Consider the following 23,595-nt stretch of genomic DNA (forward strand, 5'->3'; position numbering starts at 1 on the left):
CAGGGAAGTCCCATCCTTGGCAATTATGAATAAAGCTGCTACAAATATTCACACAATTCTGTGTGAACATAGGTTTTTATTTCTACTTATTATTTATTTTTGGCTGTGTCAGGTCTTTGTTGAGGCACGTGGGCTTCTCTCTAGTTGTGGTGTGAGGGTTTTTTCTTCTCTAGTTGTGGCGCACAGGCTACAGGGCGCATGAGCTCTGTAATTTGCAGCACACAGGCTCTCTCGTTGAGGCGCATGAGCTCAGTAGTTGTGGCTCATGGGCTTAGCTGCCCTGCAGCATGTGGGAATCTTAGTTCCCTGACCAGGGACTGAACCCGCGTCCCCTGCATTAGAAGGCATATTCTTTACCACTGGGACCACCAGGGAAGTCCCAGTTTTTATTTCTTTTGGGTAAACACCTGGGAGTGCAATTACTAAGTTATGTGGTAACTGTATAACTCTGTATGAAACTGGTAAACTGCTTTCCAAAGTGGCTATGCCATTTTTTCATTTCTAACACAAATAAGAGTTCCCAGTTACTCTGCGTCCTCACCAGCATTTAGTATTATCGATATTTTAGTCATTCTACTTCAGACAATACTACAAAGCTACAGTAATCAAAACAGCATGGTATTGGCACAAAAACAGACATATGGCTTAATAGAACAGAATAGAGAGCCCAGAAATAAATCCACACACCTATGGTCAATTAAGCTCTCACAAAGGTGGCAAGGATATCCAATGGAGAAAAGACAGTGTCTTCAGCAAGTGGTGCTGGGAAAGTTGGACTGTAGCATGTAAATCAGTGAGTTAGAACACACCCTCACACAAAAATGAGCTCAAAATGGCTTAAAAACTTAAAAATAAAACATGACACCATAAAACTCCTAGAAGAGAACATAAACAAAACATTATCTGACATCAATCATACCAATGTTTTCTTAGGGCACTCTCCCAAGGAAACAAATAAAAGCAAAAAAACAAAAACAAAAACAAATGGGACTTAATCAAACTTACACGCTTTTGCACAGCAAAGGAAACCATAAGTCAAATGAAAAGACAATCTATGGGGCTTCCCTGGTGGCGCAGTGGTTAAGAATCCGCCTGCCAGTGCAGGGGACACGGGTTCGTGCCCCGGTCCGGGAAGATCCCACATGCCGCAGAGCGGCTGGGTCTGTGAGCCACAACTACTGAGCCTGTGTGTCTGGAGCCTGTGCTCCGCAACGGGAGAGGCTGCGACAGTGAGAGGCCCGCGCACCGCGATGAGTGGCCCCCGCTCACCGCAACTGGAGAAAGCCCACGCACAGAAGCGGAGACCCAACACAGCCAAAAATAAATAAATAAATAAATAAATAAATAAATTTATTTAAAAAAAAAAGACAATCTATGGATTGGGAGATAATATTTGCAAATGATACAACTGACAAGGGCTTAATTCCCAAAATATACAAGCAGTTCATACAACTCAATAAAAAACAAACAACCCAATCAAAAAATGGGCAGAAGACCTTCATAGACATTTCTCCAAAGACGACATACAGATGGCCAACAGACACATGAAAAGATGTTCATCACTGTTAATTATTAGAGAAATGAAAATCAAAACTACAATGAGGTATCACCTCACACCGGTCAGAATGGCCATCATTAAAAAGTCTACAAATAACAAATGCTCTAGAGGGTGTGGAGAAAAGGGAACCCTCCTACACTGTTGGTGGGAATGTAAATTGGTGCAGCCACTATGGAAAACAGTATGGAGGTTCCTCATAAAACTAAAAAGAGAGTTGCCATATGATCCAGCAATACCACTCCTAAGCATATATCCAGACAAAACTGTAATTTGAAAAGATACATGCACCCCTATGTCATAAGGGTGTCACTATTTACAATAGCCAAGACATGGAAACAACCTAAATGTCCATCAACAGATGAATGGATAAAGAAAATGTGGTACATATATACCATGGAATGCTACTTAGCCATAAAAAAGAATGAAACAATGCCATTTGCAGCAACATGGATGGACCTAGAGATTACCATACTAAGTGCAGTAAGTAAAAAAGAGAAAGACAAATACCATTATATCACTTATATGTGGAATCTAAAAAATAATACAAATGAACTTATCTGCAAAACGGAAACACACTCATAGACAGAAAACAAACTTATGGTTACCAAAGCGGAAAGGAGGTGGGGAAGGGATAAATTAGGACTTTGGGATTAGTAGATACAAACTACTATATAAAAAACAAACAGTAAGGTCCTACTATATAGCCCAGGGATATTCAGTGTTCCCTAATAAACCATAATGGAAAAGAATATGAAAAAGAATATGAATACATATAACAATCATTTGCTGTACACCAGAAACTAACACAACATTGTAAATCAACTACATTTCAATAAAAAAATGTGTCTATCATAGAGCAAAATGTTTAATTTTGATGAAGTCCAATTTATCTATTTTTTCTTTCCTGGATTGTGCTTTTGGTAACGTATGTATATAAGAACTCTTTGCCTAGCCTAAGGTTTCGAGGATTTTCACCTATGTTTCCTTCTAAAAGATTTGTAATTTTACATTTGAGTATATGATCCACTGAGTTACTATTTTTTTAAATATTTATTTATTTTGTTTATTCATTTGTTTGGCTGCACCGGGTCTTAGTTGCGGCACATGGGATATTTAATCGCAGCATGTGGGCTTCGTAGCTGCGGCATGTGAACTCTTAGTTGCAGCATGTGGGATCTAGTTCCCCGACCAGGGATCAAACCCAGGCCCCCTGCAATGGGAATGTGGAATCTTAACCACTGGACCACCAGGGAAGTCCCCATTGAGTTATTTTTATCTGACATTTTATTATTAAATTTTAAAAACATACATAAAAATTGGAAGATACAAAAGTTAACTTTTCACCGTATTTGTTTTGCTTCTTTTTCTGAAGCACTTGAAAATAACAGACATGACATTTCACACCTAATTAAAGGTAATTCTCACTTTACATGGTAGTGTGGGTTCATACAAATGACCTAGCAAGCTGAAACTGTGCAAAGTGATCTTAATCATCAGTGGGGAAAAATTATGATCATTCTGTGACATTTAAATATTTGTGTCAAAACATTAAAATCGGGCCTCCCTGGTGGCGCAGTGGTTGAGAGTCCGCCTGCCGATGCAGGGGATGCGGGTTCGTGCCCCGGTCTGGGAGGATCCCATATGCCGCGGAGCGGCTGGGCCCGTGAGCCATGGCTGCTGAGCCTGCGCGTCCGGAGCCTGTGCTCCGCAACGGGAGAGGCCACAACAGTGAGAGGCCCGCATACCACAAAAAAAAAAAAAAACAAAAACAAAAAAAACATTAAAATCTCTTATTGTTCATTATAAAGGTACAATGAAAAATTTAGAAGTAGTAAAACTAATGTGTAATTTAAAACATTAGAAACATTGAGAATTAAAGTTACTTCTTTGTAGAAAATTTACCAAGAATAATTTGAACAGTGCTGGCCTTCCTCTTGTTGTATAACATAGGATACAGGGAGAGCATTTTGTCTGTGCCTTGGGTGAACTGTCATACTGTTCTAAGTTTGCATTGACTTCCAGCATCTTATCCTTTATACTTTCAATGCTGTGAAACATCTCCGAGAGTCGCTTTAATGTTAGTTGTTTGTCAGTGTTACTTCCTTTGGGACATCATCATCCTTTTCTTCATAACCAATTTCTCTGTTTATGTTGGTATGTTTGACTTTACTAAGTTCACCTGGGTGTATATCTACAGTTTCCTGAACACAGGCCACCTTCCCATGGACAGCGGCTTCTTGTATAACTCCATTTACAGTCTATTCAAATTTCACTTTCAGTGTTATTTTGTTAATTTGCTGCATTTTCACCTTTGTTGGCCAAGGTCCTCTTTCAATTATCCATTTCATGGTAAATGTCAGAGTTTATGACTGGGAGACAAAGAAATAACACAACTACACAATTTGCTGTCTGTACATAAACAGGATAACAGGTGACCAATCACCCACACTTTGAGAAGTGACATGATTGGTCACTGATCATGATGTGCACCTGTTAATTTACGTAGTGAATTATGGGCTAAAGGGCTAGCAGCAGTTGGTACTTTATGCAATCACTCACAGTCGATATACCATGATAACTGAAATTTTTTTTTTTGCTATACAATAGGTTCTTATTGGTTATCAATTTAATTAGATTAATTAATTTTATTTTTATTTTTGGCCGCATTGGGTCTTTATCGCTTCATGCGGGTTTCTCTAGTTGCGGCGAGCAGGGGCTACTCTTCGTTGCAGTGCGCGGTCTTCTCATTGCAGTGGCTTCTCTTATTGTGGAGCTTGGGCTCTAGGGCGCGGGCTCAGTAGTTGTGGCTTGTTGGCCCTAGAGTGCAGGCTCAGTAGTTGTGGCATGAGAGCTTAGTTGCTCGGTGGCAGGTGGGACCTTCCCGAACTCGGACTGAACCCGTGTCCCCTGCATTGGCAGGTGGATTCTTAACCACTGTACCACCAGGGAAGTCCCGGTAACTGAGATTTGAACTGTGTTGCTGGGAAACTGGTGTTATTCAACTGACCCAGAGTAAATGAAATTCATGTACAAACTGAAACAGTGGAAAGCAAGGGCTTCCTGTTTTCAAGCATGTGTCTCCTAAAAATCAGGCTATTTTCATATCATTATCATACTTAAGGAAATGATCAATAATTTCCTAGTATACTATCTGACCCATATTAAAAATGGCTCATTTATTCAAAGGATATAGAACAGTGCTCACCCATTAATTTTTCTCTCGTGATACTGACTTTTCGGAGGAACTAGGTTAGTATTCATAGTGATACTACTTGAAGTGTGATCCACAGATCAGCAGCAGCATCACCTAGGAACTTGTTAGGGATGCAGAATCTTGGGCTCTGTTCCAGAACTACTATTCTCCATTTCAGTGTGTCTTTTTTGTGCGGTACGCAGGCCTCTCACTGTTGTGGCCTCTCCCGTTGCGGAGCACAGGCTCCGGACGCGCAGGCTCAGCGGCCATGGCTCACGGGCCCAGCCGCTCCGCGGCATGTGGGATCCTCCCAGACCGGGACACAAACCCGTGTCCCCTGCATCAGCAGGCGGACTCCCAACCACTGCGCCACCAGGGAAGCCCTCAGTGTGTCTTTTTAACTTAACTATGCCTAGAACTAGTTGAGGCCTGTCAACAAATTCAGTATTTCTTTGCAACAGTGGAATTTTTTCAACTGTTTTATTATTACCACTCATCTGAACTGCATGTTAAGTCCCCTGGATCTACTGTTTAAGTCTTTTTCTTACATGTCTTATGTTTTGCATTTTAGTTTGATCTTCCTGATCCATTAATTTGAGTCTCAATAATGACATCTTTTTTATACATATTTTTTTTTCTTATTATTTTTGGCTGCATCGGGTCTTGAGGCATGTGGGATCTTTCATTGCAGTATAGGCTCTTTGTTGTGGGCCTTGGGCTTCTCTCTAGTTGTGGAGTGCAGATTTTCTCTCTCTAGTTGTGGCGCATGGGATCCAGAGTGCATGGGCTCTGTAGTTTGCAGCACGCAGGCTCTCTAGTTGAGGTGTGCAGGCTCAGTAGTTGTGGCACGTGGGCTTAGTTGCCCCGTGTGTGGCATGTGGGATCTTAGTTCCCCAATGAGGGATCGAACCCGTGTTCCCTGCATTGGAAGGCAGATTCTTTACCACTGGACCATCAGGGAAGTCCCCAGTAATGACATCTTCAATTCAACTTCTGAATTTTTAAAATCTGTAAATCAGGTTTTTCATTTCCTAAAAGCCTTTGTCTGTGTGTCTGATGTAATGGAATCTCCTTAAGAGCCCTTGCTATTTTTTGGTTTGTCTCTTCCAGCAGTTCTTACCTACTCCTTGTACTCTGTCCCTCTTCCAGGATCAGTGGGTCTCAAATGGGGCTGCACAATGGAAACACCTGGGAAGCTTTCGACACGTTGGGCCTTGGATCCCATCTCCAGGGATTACAATTTGATTGGTCTCGAGAGAGGCCTGGGCACCAAGAGTTTTAAAAGCTCCCCAAGTGTGCTTGTAGGTTCTTAAAGCAGAAGTAATCCTGTCACCAAAATCCAGAATGTTGGAAACTCTATATGACAAACAACTTGGTTTCTTCAATACATATATTGTAAGAAAAATAGCAGGAATAGAGAGTGACAGAAAGAGAAAAAAGGAGGGAGAATCTATAGATTAAATATTAAAAATACTTGAGACAAACTCATTGCAACACATGGACCTTATTTAGATCTTGATTTGAACAAAACAACTATAAATACTTATAAGACAACTGGGAAAATGTGAACACTGATTGGATTTTTAAAAATTGTAGTAAAATACACATAACAAAAAAACATCTTTTTGGGCTTCCCTGGTGGCGCAGTGGTTGAGAGTCTGACTGCCGATGCAGGGGACACAGGTTCGTGCCCTGGTCTGGGAGGATCCCGCATGCCACGGAGCGGCTGGGCCTGTGAGCCATGGCCGCTGAGCCTGCGAGTCCGGAACCTGTGCTCCGCAATGGGAGAGGCCACAACAGTGAGAGGCCCGCGTACCGCAAAAAAACAAAACAAAACAAAAACCCACCATCTTTTAAAATTAATTAATTAATTATTTTTTCACTGTATTGGGTCTTCACTGCTGTGCGTGGGCTTTCTCTAGTTGCAGTGAGCGGGGGCTACTCTTCATTGTGGTGTGCGGGCTTCTCATTGCTGTGGCTTCTCTTGTTGTGGAGCACGGGCTCTAGGCATGCGGGCTTCAATAGTTGTGGCACGGGGCTCAGTAGTTGTGGCTCGTGGGCTCTAAAGCACAGGCTCAGTAGTTGTGGCGCAGGGCTTAGTTGCTCCACGACATGTGGGATCTTCCCGGACCAGGGCTCGTACTCGTGTCCCCTGCACTGGCAGGTGGATTCTTAACCACTGTGCCACCAGGGAAGCCCAGGAAAGGGACGATTTTTAAAAAGTAAGTTTTCTTTTTTTTTTTAAGGTAGTTTAGTGTTGATTTTTTACTTGTCCCTCGTAACTTCCCAATCCTTTTTTGCTAAACTTCTACTAGTCCATCAGTTTTTATTAGTTTTTTCTGTGACTACTGCACACGTACCCCTAACAAATTTCACTCTGCCAATTTCTGTTTTGTTTTTTTGTTTTTGTCAAGTTGTAAGAATCATTAGACACCCTGGATTGACACCCACAGACCTCGGATTCCCAAGCTTCCTGCAACTACAATGTTTCCTCCCATGCCGGTGTCACTGTTTCTCACGTACCTTTACTGGTGATGAAGATGTTCTGAAGCAATGATAATATCGAGATAACGCAGCTGGTGGCTTGGTCTTTGTTCAGTTCCAGGCTATAAAGTGCCGTAAAAAAAAAGGCTGAGGCCAGGCTAGTGACACCAGAAGGAGCCAGCAGAAGTAAGTCAACCATCTGAGCCAGCCATTAGAGATGGGCTGCTTCCCGTCTGGGCTCAGGATGGGGAAGGCTCTGGCTGCGTCCCTTAGGAATAGAAGTTGAAGGAATAATCTCATAGCCAACAGCTGAGAGACAGGTTTAGGAAGTACAGGTGATAAAGAGAGCCTGGTGCGATGCATTACCTGGATGGCCCTTGCTCTGTGGGAAGAATACACATTTCCAACAGTTCCTGGAGTTCTTGCAGTTGGCTGACTGCATCCAAGAAGTCACAGGGCTGATGGGCCTGGGCGGGACCCAGTGTGCCTAAGTGAGACTGGAGCCTCGCACAACTCTGAGCAGGTAACTGTGGAAATGATGGTGATTTTCAGGAACCACTGAAAGTACATTCCAGGTTGACACTTGGACAAGTGGAAGATTTCAATAAATAGTAATTCCTGGTAGAAATTAGCAACTCGTTAACTGATGATGAGGTTAAATTTTCCCAGTCACTGGAGACTGGACCCAACACCTGCAGAATTACTGTCTTCTCTGAGCACTCTGGTGAATTCACAACAATTTGTAAAATTCTATACTTTGGTACAGAATCGAAAAACTTGTAAAGTTAATTGTACTTTTTCATCAGAACTGCAGTACATGTAAACTATAAGTGCTCAGAAGGCCCAGACTATATTCAAGAATCCATAAATCGCATAATCTCATCATTCCATAGTAGAAAAAGAAGGACAAGTTTCAATAGCCCCCGACAAAGTAGATGAAATATGGGGGTCTGAGACGGGACATTTTTTGTGGATTTTCCTTAATCCTTTACTTTGTAAGACCAGATATATTGTCTCAGAAGCCATCAGAGGGATCAAAGCTATCAGCTCCATACTGGAAGTTTAAGGAAATTAAAACAAGCAGAAGGTCGTACCATGCCTGTTGGTTATGCTGAGAGGTAAGAATGAATACAAAGTAAGAGAGTGGGAGGCAGATAAAAGATTAGATACGGAAACTTACTGAACTTTACCATTTGCCCAGTTAGGGTCCTGCCGGCTGGTGACGGCCTTGACCCTCTAAGTAAGAACAGACGAGGCTGGATAAAAGCTTCACCAGCTGGTTAATGTTGTAAGAAAGAACTCCATGAAGACTGTTCACACTCAGAGTAGGTACGTATTTCTTCTGAGCAGGAATCCCACAGTTTCCTTTAATTTCTGAATGTAGAACCAAGATGAGAAAAGTTAGTTTTACATTAAACCCAGGACTGGTAGCAATTACAGATGGTAAGAAGGCTGTTTCTCTACTTGGAGGGGCATATGCTTAGTGTAAAGAACCTCAGTTTTTCACTTTCTCTCTCCTTTTTCAGAAAGAAGTCACCTCACAGTAGCTTCAGAACTAGTTTTATAAGAGAATCTAGGACGAAAGAAGAGACCGTTTGATCAAACGTCGAAAACTAAAACACCTCCAGAGTAGTACATTCTGCACTCACATCAGTGCTCACATCACTGCATAATGAAGAGAAAAAAAAACAGAGGCACAGGGATGACTCGGGGGACAGGAATTAGAGAAAAACTATTAAGTTTAACAGGACCTCAGGAGCCTTGCAGGAGATCCTTTCTACTGACCTTTTCCACTACATGGGGGAGGGAGCATGACGTTTACCTATAAAATTTGATACCAAGCTTACCTCAGCTATCTCTGTGAGAGAGAGAGAGAGGCTCAAAAGAAGCATCTGAGAGGCAGGAGGCCTGGATGGGAGGAAAGAGAGGTAGAGGTTCCTGTGGTTGAATCAACGGGAAAAGCCGCCCGATCCCAAGACTGACGGGGAAAAGGATGACAGCAGTTTGGATGCTGACGAGCAGTTCTGACCAGGTCACAGCAAATGGGCCCATGAAAGCAAACCATGACATACAACCCTCATCCTCAACAACTAAAATCATCCCCAAGGCATTCCTCTCCCAGGTTTAAGTATTTATTTAGCAATTTAACTATGATTATCTAAGGATAGCAAGTTATCATGGCAGTAAAGATCCTGATCATTTGTTAATAAATGAGATCTGTGGGAAAATGTGTACTCTAATGTTGGAATAAATGATTATTCTCCTTTAAGAGTAGAATTAAATGAGTATTCCAATGTGAGGGCAGCAGAGGAAAAATGAAGGCACATACTGATTCTGTTTCTAACTTTGGAAGGAAGGAGAGTGGAGTAGTCAAAGGACTACGTGCCACAAACAGCACACATCAGGGCTCACCCACAGCTTGCTCAAGTCTCTTGGTGGTGGTGCCGTTCATCTTCTAGAACATGACATAGGTGACCATGTTGCAGAGAAGGAGGGTCATGCAGCAGGTGAGCCGCTGGGCTCTTGTAAACTGGGTCCAGGGATGTCAAGTTGTGACTGAGAGCCACAGACAATCCTGGGTGAAATCTTCTACAATCATGGAGGAGAACAGGTGTTTAACAAGATAAATTAGAACAGGATAAGGCATGAGATTTCATTCTGAAAGTGCCCTAGTCTAGAATGCGGTTTGCCTGGCAGCAAGCTGCACAGCAACAACTCGGCCACTGTTCAACACCTCCGTGAAGAAGCTTTCAGATGACTTGATGATACGATTTTTTTGTTATTTTGGGGTAAAAGGTTTTTGAAGATAAGGGTAATTTGATTGCATGAGATTTTAAAACCAAAACTCGTTTTAGCTTTATCAGAGTTTCGATGAATCTTTTACTCTTAGAAAGTTTGCATTAAGCGTCCACTCAAGATAGTTGGGTAAATTCATACTTGGAGCACCTTCTCTACTCCAAAAGGAACTATAAATATGATATAAAAAGAAAGAACCCAAAACATTGGCTGGGCTTAAAAACAAAATAAAAGTCTCTGAGAAAGAGGACTGGAATGAGAAACAAGATGTTAGGTGGGGAAGAAGCCACAGGATTCTGTGCTCCAGGTCTGGAAGAAGGCATACACAGGTCAAAGTTTGATTTCCATAGAGTAACTGGAACTGAAAGTGATTCATGGAGTGGGGAAAGGGAGAGTAGAGCCAACTTCACTGCCTGAAGCGAGGGTTGAGGCTGGAGCTCGTGGAAGAATTCTGCAGAAAAACTGCCACAGGGCTACACATTTATTTATAAGTAGGGAGGTGGGTGAGAGTGGACAGCCCCAGGACCAGGAATTGAGCCAACAGATCCACTGGCTCATGACAAGACGTGCAACAGATCTGGTTTCATTAATTTCACGGAGGAATAGGAGCTCCAAAATGGTATAATATAATAAGACCTAGCTCTAGATTAGTGATGTGAAGGGTTGGATGAAAACTTCAAAAAAGTACTAGTCAGGGATGTGTGGAGAAAAAGAGAGAGGTTGAGATTTAAAAATGAAACCAACCTACAACCCCAAATTCCTAAACACATGAAGAAATCTAATGCTAAGAAAGGCAGCCAACACAATCAGTTATTCAGTCCAGAAGAAATTAATTTCATGGGACAGTCTGACAAAGACTTTAAGTATTTCAGGTTGCTCAAAGATACAAGTAAAGGAATAATGTTCACTTTAAAATAATAAAAAATTATGAAAAACAGAAATAAATTAGAACTCTTGAAACTGAAAAATATGGTCCTCAAAACAAAAAAATTAGGAGAAAGGGACCTGGATAAAGAGAAAATTAGTGAACTGAAATGTAGTATGAAAGAATTCACCCAGAACACATCACAGAGAGACAAAAAAGATATGCACGCAAGAGCGGCTTAAAAACGTGGAGGATAGTTTGAGAGGCTCCAGCATAGAGTAAAGCAATGTCAGAGGAGCAGTATTTTCAGAAGTGACATCTGAGAATTTCTGCGAATTTAAGACATGATTCTGTATATCAACACTACATTTTATGTTATGTGTATTTTACCACAACAAAAAAAAATTTAAGTACATTCTGAGTACTAAATAGTATAAACAGTGAATCTACATTGAAAAGAATTATGGTAAAATTTGGAACATCAAGGATAAAGAGAAAATATTAAAAAGAGAAAAGATAACATACTTTAGAAGAATGACAGCTAGACTGACATAACAGAGGCAGTGTTGGAAGGCAATTCTCCATGAATGCTTCCCATTTAGGCATTAATAAAAACTGTGTCCTGGGGGGCTTCCCTGGTGGCGCAGTGGTTGAGAATCTGCCTGCTAATGCAGGGGACATGGGTTCGAGCCCTGGTCTGGGAAGATCCCACATGCCACGGAGCAACTAGGCCCGTGAGCCACAACTACTGAGCCTGCGCGTCTGGAGCCTGTGCGCCGCAACAAGAGAGGCCGCGACAGTGAGAGGCCCGCGCACTGCGATGAAGAGTGGCCCCCGCTTGCCACAACTAGAGAAAGCCCTCGCACAGAAACGAAGACCCAACACAGCCAAAAATAAATAAATAAACAAAATGTGGGGTTAAAAAAAAATTAAAAAAAAAAAAAAAAGAAAAGCCTTACAGAATTAAAAAAAAAAAAAAACAAAAAAAACCTGTGTCCTGGACTATCTTTTCAAGTATCTTTGTATAAGCAGACAGCCCTGAAAACAGACAGTCAGGAACTCTTTTTGGAGCCAACTTATTTGCATTTCCAGATTGTAAAGATAGAGACATCCTACTCCCCAGAGACATTCTAGGGTAACAAAGATAGAAATGCCCTCTTCTCACCCCTTGAGAGATTTCCCTACATTCCAGGCTAATGAAGAAAATGTCTCATTCTACAGGGAAGGATAGGCAGGTTTTCTGGCAGCTGGTATATCAGATCAGAGTCTCCTAATCTTGAGGTTCCTCTTTTGTGATGCACCTCCATTGCATGTGCAGCTAACACCTGGCTCTCATTACATCACCCTGTCGAATCCGGGAACTGACACAAAATATTGCTCTGGTTGCTACTACGGCTATAAGTAGTAAATTGTCTAAATCCATTTGGGTCAGTGGAAACGGTGGAGTAAAGACCTCTGAAAATTCCTCCATAAAAGCAATGATAAAACTTCTCTTAAAAAGCCAGAATCAAAATTTTCAGAACTCAGGTAAATAACCAAAGGTTTGTGTTAACCTGGGAGTGTTTACTCAAGAAAAATGGCTGAATATTAGTAAGAACAGTGAATTTTGTGGCTTTTTTTTTTTTTTTTTTTTTTGTGGTACACGGGCCTCTCACTGTTGTGGCCTCCCTGTTGCAGAGCACAGGCTCTGGAAGCGCAGGCTCAGCGGCCACGGCTCACGGGCCCAGCCGCTCCGCGGCATGTGGGATCTTCCCAGACCGGGGCACGAACCCGTGTCCCCTGCATCGGCAGGCGGACTCTCAACCACTGCGCCACCAGGGAAGCCCTGTGGCATTTTAAATTGCCCTATTTTCCCAGCTCCCTTTCTCTAGCTCCATGGTAACCTTGAAAACCAACAGCCTTCGATCACAGTGAAATCCAGCAGCCTGGCAGTCACTAGAGGGAGGAGAATGGGGTTGGAGCTCCTTAAAAGCCTCCTTTCCCAGAGAACTGTCATTATTTGATTTGTCTGATAGTTCCTTGGAAAACTCCACTTGCAAGGCTGTCCTTATCTGATGTGACTGGAGGCTCATCCAGTGAAAAATGCTTTTTCCCTGAGGGCACTGTCAAAAGTATTCAGAGGCGATTGTTCACAGCTGCCTGATATGGTAGGCAAACAATAGGCTAACCAAAAAGCTTAAATGGAAAAGCTGGAAAATGAGAAGTCCACAGGAGTTCTGAAAAGCTCTGACACAGTCCCGGGAACCTAGAAGGCCACACGCATGCCCAGGGCTGTATGCATGCTCAGGAAATACCTGAGAAGGCCCTACGCCTTTACCCCTGGATGACCCTGAAGCTCTCAGCAAGCAGGAAGTGAAGGCTGAGGCACAGCTGTCAGTTGCCTTGCGGAGCGCTAGAGGCATTGGCACAACATGCATGCAAAACCCCTCGGCAACGACTGGGAGGCTCACTGGTTCAGGCATTGAAAGAAGCCTCTGTCTTAGTTATTAGCTGACCACTAAGCTGACTGAGCAGAAACTTCAGTTTTCACACGTGACAAAGAACACAGACGTTACAGAATTAGTTAGACACTACACAACAACAAACACTAAGAACAACAAATACTGGGGGAGAGGAAGGAAATCTGATCTTCAGAGTTGCCACATTCTATTATTTAAAATGTCCAGTTTTCAACAGAAGATCACAAGACATGAAAAGAAACAAGAAAGTATCTCTCTCTCTCACACACACCCCCAACCCAAGTCAACAGATTACTGCTGAGGAAGCCAAGACACTGGGTTTACTAGATAAAGATTTCAAATCAGCTATTTTAAATATCTTCAAAGAACTATAAAGGAAATCATATCAAGGAACTAAAGGAAAGTAAATGAGAATGCTAAACAGAGAGTATTAATGAAGATACAGAAATTATTTTTTTAAAAGAACCAAATAGAGGGCTTCCCTGGTGGCGCAGTGGTTGAGAGTCCTCCTGCCAATGCAGGGGACGCGGGTTCGTGCCCCGGTCCGGAAGGATCCCACATGCCGCGGAGTGGCTGGGCCTGTGAGCCATGGCCGCTGGGCCTGCGCGTCCTGCGCTCCGCAATGGGAGAGGCCACAACAGTGAGAGGCCTGCATACCACAAAAAAAAAGAACCAAATAGAAAGTCTGCCCCTGGAAAAATAAAAAGACTGCAGCTGAAAAATACAATAAGTGAAATGAAAAATTCACTAGAGGCCCAGCAGCAGATGTGAGCAGGCAGGAGAAAGAATCAGCAAACATGAAGATAGATCAATTGAAATTATCTTGTCTGAGGAACAGAAAGAAAAGGAGTGAAGAAAATGAACAGAGCCTCAGAGACATGTAGCGCACCATAATTTCTCAAGAGTACCTAAAGGAAAAGAGCTCCTTCTTTGAGACCGGTATGAAGATCCAGTCACGCTCACAGTCTCCAAGGTCCATGGCCAGCCAACAATTGCACAGGAAATGCCATTTCCTTTTACCTGCCATGTCAGTGACAATTTACATACCTATAGTAAAATAAAGACAATCATGTTAGGGAGGTGGGCACGAATCAGTTGCTGTAATAAGAAGTAATCTTAGGGAAACAACCTAAATGTCCACTGATGACTGAATGGATAAAGAAAATGTGGTATATGTACAAATGGAATATCATTCAGCCATAAAAAAGAATGACATTTTGCCATTTGTGACAACGTGAATAGAGGGCATTAAGCTAAGTGAAATAAGTCAGAGAAAGACAAATAAATACTGTATGATCTCACTTATATGTAGAATGTAAAAACAAAGCAAAACACAAACGAAAAACCAAAACCAGGGACATCCCTGGTGGTCCAGTGGGTAAGATGCAGGGGGCCCAGGTTCAATTCCCGGTTGGGGAACTAGATCCCATGTGCCGCAACTAAGAAGTCTGCATACTGCAACTAAGAACCGGTGCAGCCAAAACTAAATAAATAAACAAAACACCAGAGTTCATCAAATAGGCTTAAAGAAAAAAAAAAAAAAAAAAAACCAGAACCGAGCTCATAGATACAGAGAACAGATTAGTGGCTGCCAGAGGTGGGGGGGTGGAGGGCTGGGTGAACCAGGGGAAGGGAGTCAAAAGGTACAAACTTCCAGTTATAAAATTATCAAGTCATGGGGATGTAATGTACAGCATGGTGACTATAGTTAATAATATTGTGTTGCATATTTGAAAGTTGCTACAAGAGTAGATCTTAAGAGCTTTCAGCACAAGAAAAACAAAATTTTGTTAAGTATGTATGGTGACAGTTGTTAACTAGACTTGTGGTGGTCATTTCACAATATATACAAACATCGAATTATTATGTTGTAGACCTGAAACTAATATAAAGTTGTATGTCAATTATACTGCAACAAAAATTAATTTAAAAAAGAAGTAATTTTTCACTGACAGTGAGTGTCCAAGTAAATGGATTCTGTTTCATCATGGGGCAAGAACTAAAGAAAGAAACCAGAGCTGATCCCATTTTTTCCTTCCCAACCTCTAAGGGAGTTCATGTACCAAACACCAGAATGCAGACTTCCATAACCTAGGAATAGTTCAGGGTGTGTTTGTATTCCTTAAGTTTTCTTGTTCCACATGTGACGACAGTGCCCTGTCATCTCTGTAAGCATCCTATCTGCCTCTATCTTTAATTACCAGGGTCTGAGGGGGTGTCTTTGGGAGGTGAAGTGGGGAGTGGTCTTTAATGTTTACATTAATGACTTGTCCTATGTGGGGCTGTGGCTTCGTCTTGGCTGCAGAGCCACAGGCCCTGAAATTGCATCCTCTTTCCAACCACAGAGTTTTACCATGTGTCTACCTTCTCCCCTAATTTCAACCATCAACAAACTTGTCCTCGGGGACCCCTAATTGTTCAGCCTGTTTGACTTCATCTGTACCTAGTCAGCTAATCTCCTCTTTTACTGTAAGGATGCTACTTCCCCAAGAGTCTATATGAAACCATTCAAATCTCTCTGGTCAAAAGTCTTGCTTAATTTTAGTTGGAAATTATTTTCTGTACAAGGAGTACAGATTGCTTTAAAGCTAAAATATTTCTGGGAATCTCTTACTGAGGCAGTTTATAAAATCACAGGTGACTAAGTTGCATTTGATTTAAACTTAGCTACTGTTGGATGGCGGAGTAGAAGGATGTGCTCTCACTCTCTCTTGCGAGAGCACAGGAATCACAACTAACTGCTGAACAATCATCGACAGGAAGACACTGGAACTCACCAAAAAACATACCCCACATCCAAAGACAAAGGAGAAGCCACAGTGAGACGGTAGGAGGGGCGCAATCATGATAAAATCAAATCCCGTAACTGCTGGGTGGGTGGCTCACAAACTGGAGAACACTTATACCACAGGAGCGCACCCGCTGGAGGGAAGGTTCTGAGCCTCACGTCAGGCTTCCCCACCTGGGGGTCTGGCAACAGGAGGAGGAATTCCTAGAGTATCAGACTTTGAAGCCTAGTGGGATTTGATTGCAGGACTTTGACAGGTCTGGGGGAAACAGAGACTCCACTCTTGGAGGGCACACACAAAGTAGTCTGTGCATAGGGACCGAGGGGAAGGAGCAGTGACCCCATAGGAGACTGAACCAGACCTACCTGCTAGTGCTGGAGGGCCTCCTGCAGAGGCGGAGGGTGGCTGTGTCTCACCGTGACGACGAGGACACTGGCAGCAGAAGTTCTGGGAAGTACTCCTTGGCGTGAGCCTTCCCAGAGTCCGCCATTAGCCCCACCAAAGAGCCCAGATAGGGTCCAGTGTTGGGTCGCCTCAGGCCAAACAACCAACAGGGAGGGAACCCAGCCCCACCCATCAGCAGACAAGTGGATTAAAGTTTTACTGAGCTCTGCCCACCAGAGCAACAGCCAGCTCTACCCACCACCAGTCCCTCCCATCAGGAAACTTGCACAAGCCTCCTAGATAGCCTCATCCACCAGAGGGCAGACAGCAGAAGCAAGAAGAACTACAATCCTGAAGCCTGTGGAAGGAAAACCACATTCACAGAAAGATAAATTTAGCTACTATTAAAGCTTTCATTTAAGAGTAAAGTATAAAAAAGGAGAAAATAATCATTTTCTGATTGGTGAGAAACTAGTCATGGATTTTTTGTGCTTTTACTCTCTTAGTCTTTCATACAGGAGAGAAACAGAGACTCTAATGTGTGTTAGAAAAATCTAGTTAATGCATTCAGTATGACTAGTAGAAAGATATAGAAAGCATTGTCATTTCCTAAGAAAAAATGCTGGCCATCTGTTTTTTTATTGGGGGTGGGTAGTTCTTTTGCTTTTCTGTGTTTTCCAAGTTTTTTGCATTCAAACAGCTATTACTTTTGCAATTAAAGAAAGAAAAATGTTGACTAAAGAAAGTTTTCAAAAGAGCCTTAATAACAAGCTGATATGAAGCTCTAGAAGTGAACAGGTAACTCTGATAATTTAATTGTAACAAATATTTATTGTTACAATATTGACTAATTATCAATTGTAACAAATATTTATTGAGTCCTACTATAATTTTGGCACTGTATGAGCTTTTGAGAATACAAATATGAATAAGACAGCATCTCTATCCCTAGGAGCATAAAGTCATTATGAGTTAAAAAAATATTATAATTAAAGACCACATATAAAATTAGAATTGATATAAACCAGTGATAAGAGTAAGAAAAGTGGAAAATATTATATAGGTGTGAATTCCTTTAAGTGTTTCCTCTAAGAGAAATAGCTTTATTTTTAAAAAAAACAAAGGTTTATATCTTCATGTTACATGCATATTATGGGTTAATTGGCAGTGGGAGGGGTTTTTGATGGTGTGGTTCTGCTCATTGCAGTTACTTAGGGACTCAGAATGACAAAGCAACCATGTGGCACCTGTTTACAACTCTCTTGACAGAATTATATGGCACCACCCACAAGAAATAGCTACTTAAATTTAAAAATGTACTTCCAATAATTATAAAATAATACAAATTTATTGTTAAAAACTTTTGGAAATACCTAAAAGTACCCTGAAGAAAAACTTAAAAATTCATAATCCTACTACCCAGCAATAACTATTGGTAATAATTTAGTGTATATAGCGCTACTTTTTCCTATACATATACTTTAAAAAAAGATCAACTTTGTTGTGGTATAATTTACATATGATAAAGGGCACCCCTTTAAAATGCACAAAATTCTATGCATTTTGACAAATGTATACACTTGTGTACTAAGCACCACCACCATCACCCTGAAAAGTTCCCTCGTGCCTTTTCCAGTCAGCCCCCCTCAGGCTCACCCTTGGCTTCAGGTGACCACTGATCTGCTTTCTGTCTCTATAATTTGCTTTTTTTAGAATTTCATATATGTGGAATTGTACAGTATGTCTCCTTCTGTGTCTGGCTTCTTTTGCTCAGCATAATGTTTTTTGAGATGCATCCACATTGCTGTGTGTCTCAGCAGATTGCTCTTTTTTGTCGTGAGTAGTATTCCATTGAATGAACATACTAACATTTGTTTATTCATTCACCTGATGGACATTTGTGTTGTTTCCAGTTTGGGGCCATTATTCATAAAGCTGCTATGAACATATGTGTCAGAATGGACATATGTTTTCATTTACCTTGGGTAAATAACTAGGAGTGGAATTTCTGGGTCATATGGTCAATGTATGTTTAACCTTACAAGAAACTGCCAAACTGTCCTCCACCACAGCTGTACCATTTTACATCCCACCAGCGGTGTGTGAGAGCTCTAACTGCTCCCCACCCTCACCAAATCCTGGTTTTGTTAGACTTTTTAATTTCAGTCATTCTGGTGGGTGTTTAGTGCTATCACTGTGGTTTTAATTTGCATTTCCTGATGACTAATGATGCTGAGTATCTTTCAAGTGCTTATTATACATTATTTACCTTTATAAATGAAAGTGGAGTGATAGTGCAACAAACTGCTTTGTAGACACCTGAACAGAATGGAAGCAGCAAGCAAATTATCAGGTTATCCTGGCCTAGTGGTTGGTGTATCCAGCCTAGCAGGGAAGGACTTCTTTTGCTATCAATTTTAGGCAAGCAGCATCCTCTTTTCAGGTGGCCGATATTCAGCAACTGACTTGTTTGAATACCGCCTGAGATCTTTGACTTCATTCCCTTCTTTTTTCCTAATCCCAACATGCCAATAATCCTCAACCTTAATTAATTTTCATCATCTATTCAATAATTTCTCCACCCACCTCTCCTAATTCTTAGAGTGCCGCTGAAGGAAGATGCAGAATCATCTGGATCTAGCACCGGGCAGGTGCACGCACCCATCACTGACCGCTTCTCTCTCTAGCTCTCTAGGCACATCTCACACTGTAATTCCGTTCCTTCCCCTCTCCTTAAACTCTTCATTTTGACCCAAAGTATATTCAGTATATAGTCATTTACTAAATTTACTCTTTGAAGATAGTTTTCATATTTAGAGATACTTTCAATTTATGGTACTTTCAGGCACTATTTCATTGTTATTATTTGCTGTTCACCATCATGACAACATTTAATGGGAAAAAAATCTATCATTCTACCACCCGTAAAACATCGTGTTGTTAATTTTCCATATTTCCTCCCAGGGTTTCTTCTGTGTAGACAGCTCTGAAAGTAAAATCTAACAGTCATTTGTTACTATTTGGCCCAAAGCATTATAGTTATTTATCGTAAAGCCATGCAGGTCTTTCCCCAGAATGCTAAAGATCCACAGAGAAGAAGCAACATGCCAGCCGGATACGGGTCCTTACCGAGAAGGGCTGATGGCAGAACTGTCATGCCAGAGCTGCAGGCTCTGTAATTCCCGCAGAGAAGACGCAGTGCCCAGGAGGAAGCCATCCAGTCCCCCTCGTTCAGAGACTGCTTTCCGGGAATCACAAAGATGGTGGGGCTCGCTCTGCCCCTCTGATCCATACAGGGTGACAACCACCTAAAACGTGACAACGGAAGATATAGTTTAGGACGTTATAACGTGATTCTTCTGGTTTATCTCTAAGGAGAAAGATGAGGACAGAGAACACTGCAAGTGAACGAAGTCTTGGGGTCTGAGACAAGCATAAGGAGCTCTTCAGGTGTACAGTCTAGAACCAGGAAAGATCACTGCCTGGGATCCTTGTAAAGGACAACCGGACACAGGGATATTCCCAAGTCAGACTGTACCTCACGTGGCAGAAGACACCAGGTAACAAATGAGGAACATGTAGTTCACTAACGTTAGCTGTTGTAGCAGAGCCCTTCTTCGATAGCCCGTGGAGACCTCAATAAGGTAGCGGAACGGAGACCTGGGGTCACTATCAGCCAGGACAGTGACCCTCGCCTGCAGGAAAAAGCAGAACCAAGAAAACTAGCAGATCTTCACTTAGTATAGATCCCTGCATCCTCCAGTTAGAAAGAGGAGGATGCACTGCGGCAGCTTAGGCAGCTCTGTGGAAAGAGAGGGTGAGGTGTGGGGAGAAGATGTACAGATAAGCAGACCTAAGTTAAGTGACAAAAGCGGGGAATAAGGGCTGACAGTCCAGGGTTTGTGTCTCTAAAATGAAATATTCCTGGAATCAACTGAGCGGGTCTTGGAGCTCTAAATATCTCCACCTCCCACCCACCCAGAAAGGGTTATCAGATAACATACAGGACACGCAGTTAACTGTGAATTTCAGACAAATGATGAATAATTTGGGGTCATACTTATAATACTAAAAATGCATTCACTATTTATTGGAAATTCAAATTTAACTGTTGTATTTTTATTTACTAAAAATGGTAATTCTAGACCAACAGCCATAAAGAAATGGATACTTTGTGTATTCTAGAATTTCCACATGTAGGAAAATATAAGAATAAGAAAGATATAGAACAGAAATTAGAAAGAAGCTGTCATCAATGGATTTTTTTTGTTTCAAAATAAAGATTCTGGGCTTCCCTGGTGGTGCAGTGGTTAAGAATCTGCCTGCCAATGCAAGAGACATGGGTTCGAGCCATGATTCTGGAAGATCCCACATGCTGCGGAGCAACTAAGCCTGTTCGCCACAACTACTGAGCCTGCACTCTAGAGCCCGCGGGCCACGACTACTGAAGCCCACGTGCCACAACTACTGAAACCCGCGTGCCACAACTACTGAGCCCGCGCGCCTAGAGCCCGTGCTCCGCCACGAGAGAAGCCACCACAATGAGAAGCCCTCACACCACCATGAAGAGTAGCCCCCACTCGCCGCAACTAGAGGAAGCCTATGCGCAGCAACGAGGACCCAACGCAGCCAAAAATAAATAAGTTAAAAAAATAATAATAAATAATATATATATAGGCTTCCTATATATTGCCATTACATTAAATTATAATTTGACTTACACATAATTTTCATATCCAATGTATTAAGTGAGATAAACTTGCATTTGATTATAGTTAAGTTCTCTGGGTGTTTTCTTTTGGCTTATTCTCAACCTAAATGAATCATATGAGGGTTCAACCTTGGCTAAAAGAAAAAATAATGGAGATAAAGAGTTAAGTCCCTGGGCCTTGAGCCAGAAGATATGAAGAGAAATTTAAGAGAAGCCTCACTTGAATTCTTACACTACCAAGCACCATGCTACCTGCCTCTTTTTTTTTAAATTAATTAATTTATTTTTTGCTGCATTGGGTCTTCGTTGCTGCGCGTGGGCGGGCTTCTCTTGAGTTGCGGTGAGCAGGGGCTACTCTTCGTTGCGGCGCACGGGCTTCTCATTGTGGTGGCTTCTCTTGTTGCAGAGCACAGGCTCTAGGCACACGGGCTGCAGTAGTTGTGGCTCACGGGCTCTACAGCGCAGGCTCAGTAGTTGTGGCGCATGGGCTTAGTTGCTCTGTGGCATGTGGGATCTTCCCGGACCAGGGATCGAACCCGTGTTCCCTGCATTGGCAGGCGGGTTCTTAACCACTGTGCCACCAGGGAAGCCCCCACCTGCCTCTTTTGATGAAGAGTTTTTGTTTCTTTTTTTCATCTTGTTCCACATATTTAAGACATTGTGGCAAAGCTTTTGGAATCAAAGTCTCATCACCTTCTGCATATCTGCTTGGTCCTTTCTCCAAGTCCACACAAATATGAGCATATAGACTCCAATAAGGCTGGCCAGCAGGGACACCCCGACGGTGTTGCTGGTCACGCGAAGGAACAGCTCAGCTCTGTCTTCCACATTCACTGTCCGAGGCACAATGAAGAAACCGCCGCCAAAGTAGGTCAGGTGGTTACATAGACACTGTGTCCTCAAAAGTGGGCTCTGTGGCCCAACCTGGCCCAACAGTCAAGACATTGATTCTAACTGGCGTGCTAAGGAAGGGACACATGTAAAACAAACACAGGCATTTAGATTTGGGAAACAAGGTCTGATCGCTTATTCTCTGCTGGTGTAAACTGGGACAACTGATGGGCACAGCAGCTCGGCAACATCTAGTAAAACTGAAGAAGCAAAACTCCTTGAATCCTGTGATTCCAGTTCTGAATGTATATCCTGGGGGAATTTTGCACATGTGCACAAGGAAATGTGAAAAAGGATGTCTCTGTCAACACTGTTTACAACTAGGAGAAATCAGAACAGCCTGTGTGTCCAGTAACAGCAGAACATACAAACAAATAAGTAAGCAGAGGCCAACTAATGTACTGCTGCATTTCCCTGGCGGCACAGTGGTTAAGAATCCGCTTGCCAATGCAGGGGACACGGGTTAGATCCCTGGTCAGGGAAGATCCCACATGCCGTGGAGCAACTAAGCCCGTGCACCACATCTACTGAGCCTGTGCTCTAGAGCCCGCGAGCCACAACTACTGCACCCGTATGCCACAACTACTGAAGCCCAGGTGCCTAGAGCCCATGCTCCGCAAAAAGAGAAACTACCGCAATGAGAAGCCCTTGCACCGCAACGAAGAGTAACCCCTGCTCACCGCAACTAGAGAAAGCCCACGTGCAGCAATGAAGACCCAACGCAGCCAAATATAAAATAAATAAAATAATTAAAAAACCCCACAACTGATGGACTGCTATACAGCAGTTAAAAATGAGTGAATTGAAGCTGGATCATCAACTTGGATGAATGATGAACGAACAAAGCAAGTTAAAAAAGGATATAATAGGGACTTGCCTGGTGGTCCAGTGGTTAAAACTCTGTGCTTCCACTGCTGGGGGCACGGGTTCGATCCCTGGTCAGGGAACTAAGATCCTGCATGCCATGAGGCACAGCCAAAAAATAAATAAATAAACTTAAGAAGAAAAAAAAGAATAGTATTGTACCATTTACACAAAGACCCAAAGTGTGCAAACCACCATTCATGAATCCAGTTTGTCAGCCTCCCTCACTGGAAAGTAAGCTCATGAGGACATTCTTGTTCAACACTAGTTCCTATATGTGGGTCTGGAATGTATTAGATCTCAATAAATATCTGTTGAAAGAATGAACACATAGGACTTCCCTGGTGGTGCAGTGGTTAAGAATCTGCTTGCCAGTGCAGGGGACATAGGTTTGAGCCCTGGTCCAGGAAGATCCCACATGCTGCGGAGCAACTAAGCCTGTTTGCCACAACTACTGAGCCTGCGCTCTAGAGCCTGCACCTGATTTTGTAGATGAAAAGTCAAAAATGCTGTCAGGATAACTGACTTCCTTCCACAGAACAAGGTTAAGTTCTGGTTGCCCAGTCCACTTTTGGCCGTTGGAGGAATTCTCATTGTGCAC

At 42.4% G+C, this 23,595-nt stretch overlaps 1 protein-coding gene across 1 annotated transcript in view; it reads right to left on the minus strand.

Annotated features, from left to right (window-relative positions):
* PKD1L3 (polycystin 1 like 3, transient receptor potential channel interacting) overlaps positions 1–23,595 on the minus strand; it is a 67,145-nt gene that overhangs the window by 17,344 nt on the left and 26,206 nt on the right. Inside the window, 20 exon segments of the mRNA XM_082606635.1 lie at positions 7,275–7,287; positions 7,289–7,406; positions 7,409–7,503; positions 7,602–7,743; positions 7,746–7,793; positions 8,426–8,450; positions 8,452–8,529; positions 8,531–8,561; positions 8,563–8,609; positions 9,083–9,103; positions 9,105–9,284; positions 9,652–9,690; positions 9,694–9,780; positions 9,784–9,850; positions 14,264–14,395; positions 14,397–14,402; positions 19,658–19,836; positions 20,120–20,134; positions 20,137–20,223; positions 21,933–22,163. Of these exon segments, the coding sequence (XP_082462761.1) occupies positions 7,275–7,287; positions 7,289–7,406; positions 7,409–7,503; positions 7,602–7,743; positions 7,746–7,793; positions 8,426–8,450; positions 8,452–8,529; positions 8,531–8,561; positions 8,563–8,609; positions 9,083–9,103; positions 9,105–9,284; positions 9,652–9,690; positions 9,694–9,780; positions 9,784–9,850; positions 14,264–14,395; positions 14,397–14,402; positions 19,658–19,836; positions 20,120–20,134; positions 20,137–20,223; positions 21,933–22,163 (1,641 nt within the window).

Source organism: Mesoplodon mirus (genome assembly GCF_964341445.2).
Source record: "Mesoplodon mirus genome assembly, chromosome: 19".
Classification (NCBI taxonomy): Eukaryota; Metazoa; Chordata; class Mammalia; order Artiodactyla; family Ziphiidae; genus Mesoplodon; species Mesoplodon mirus.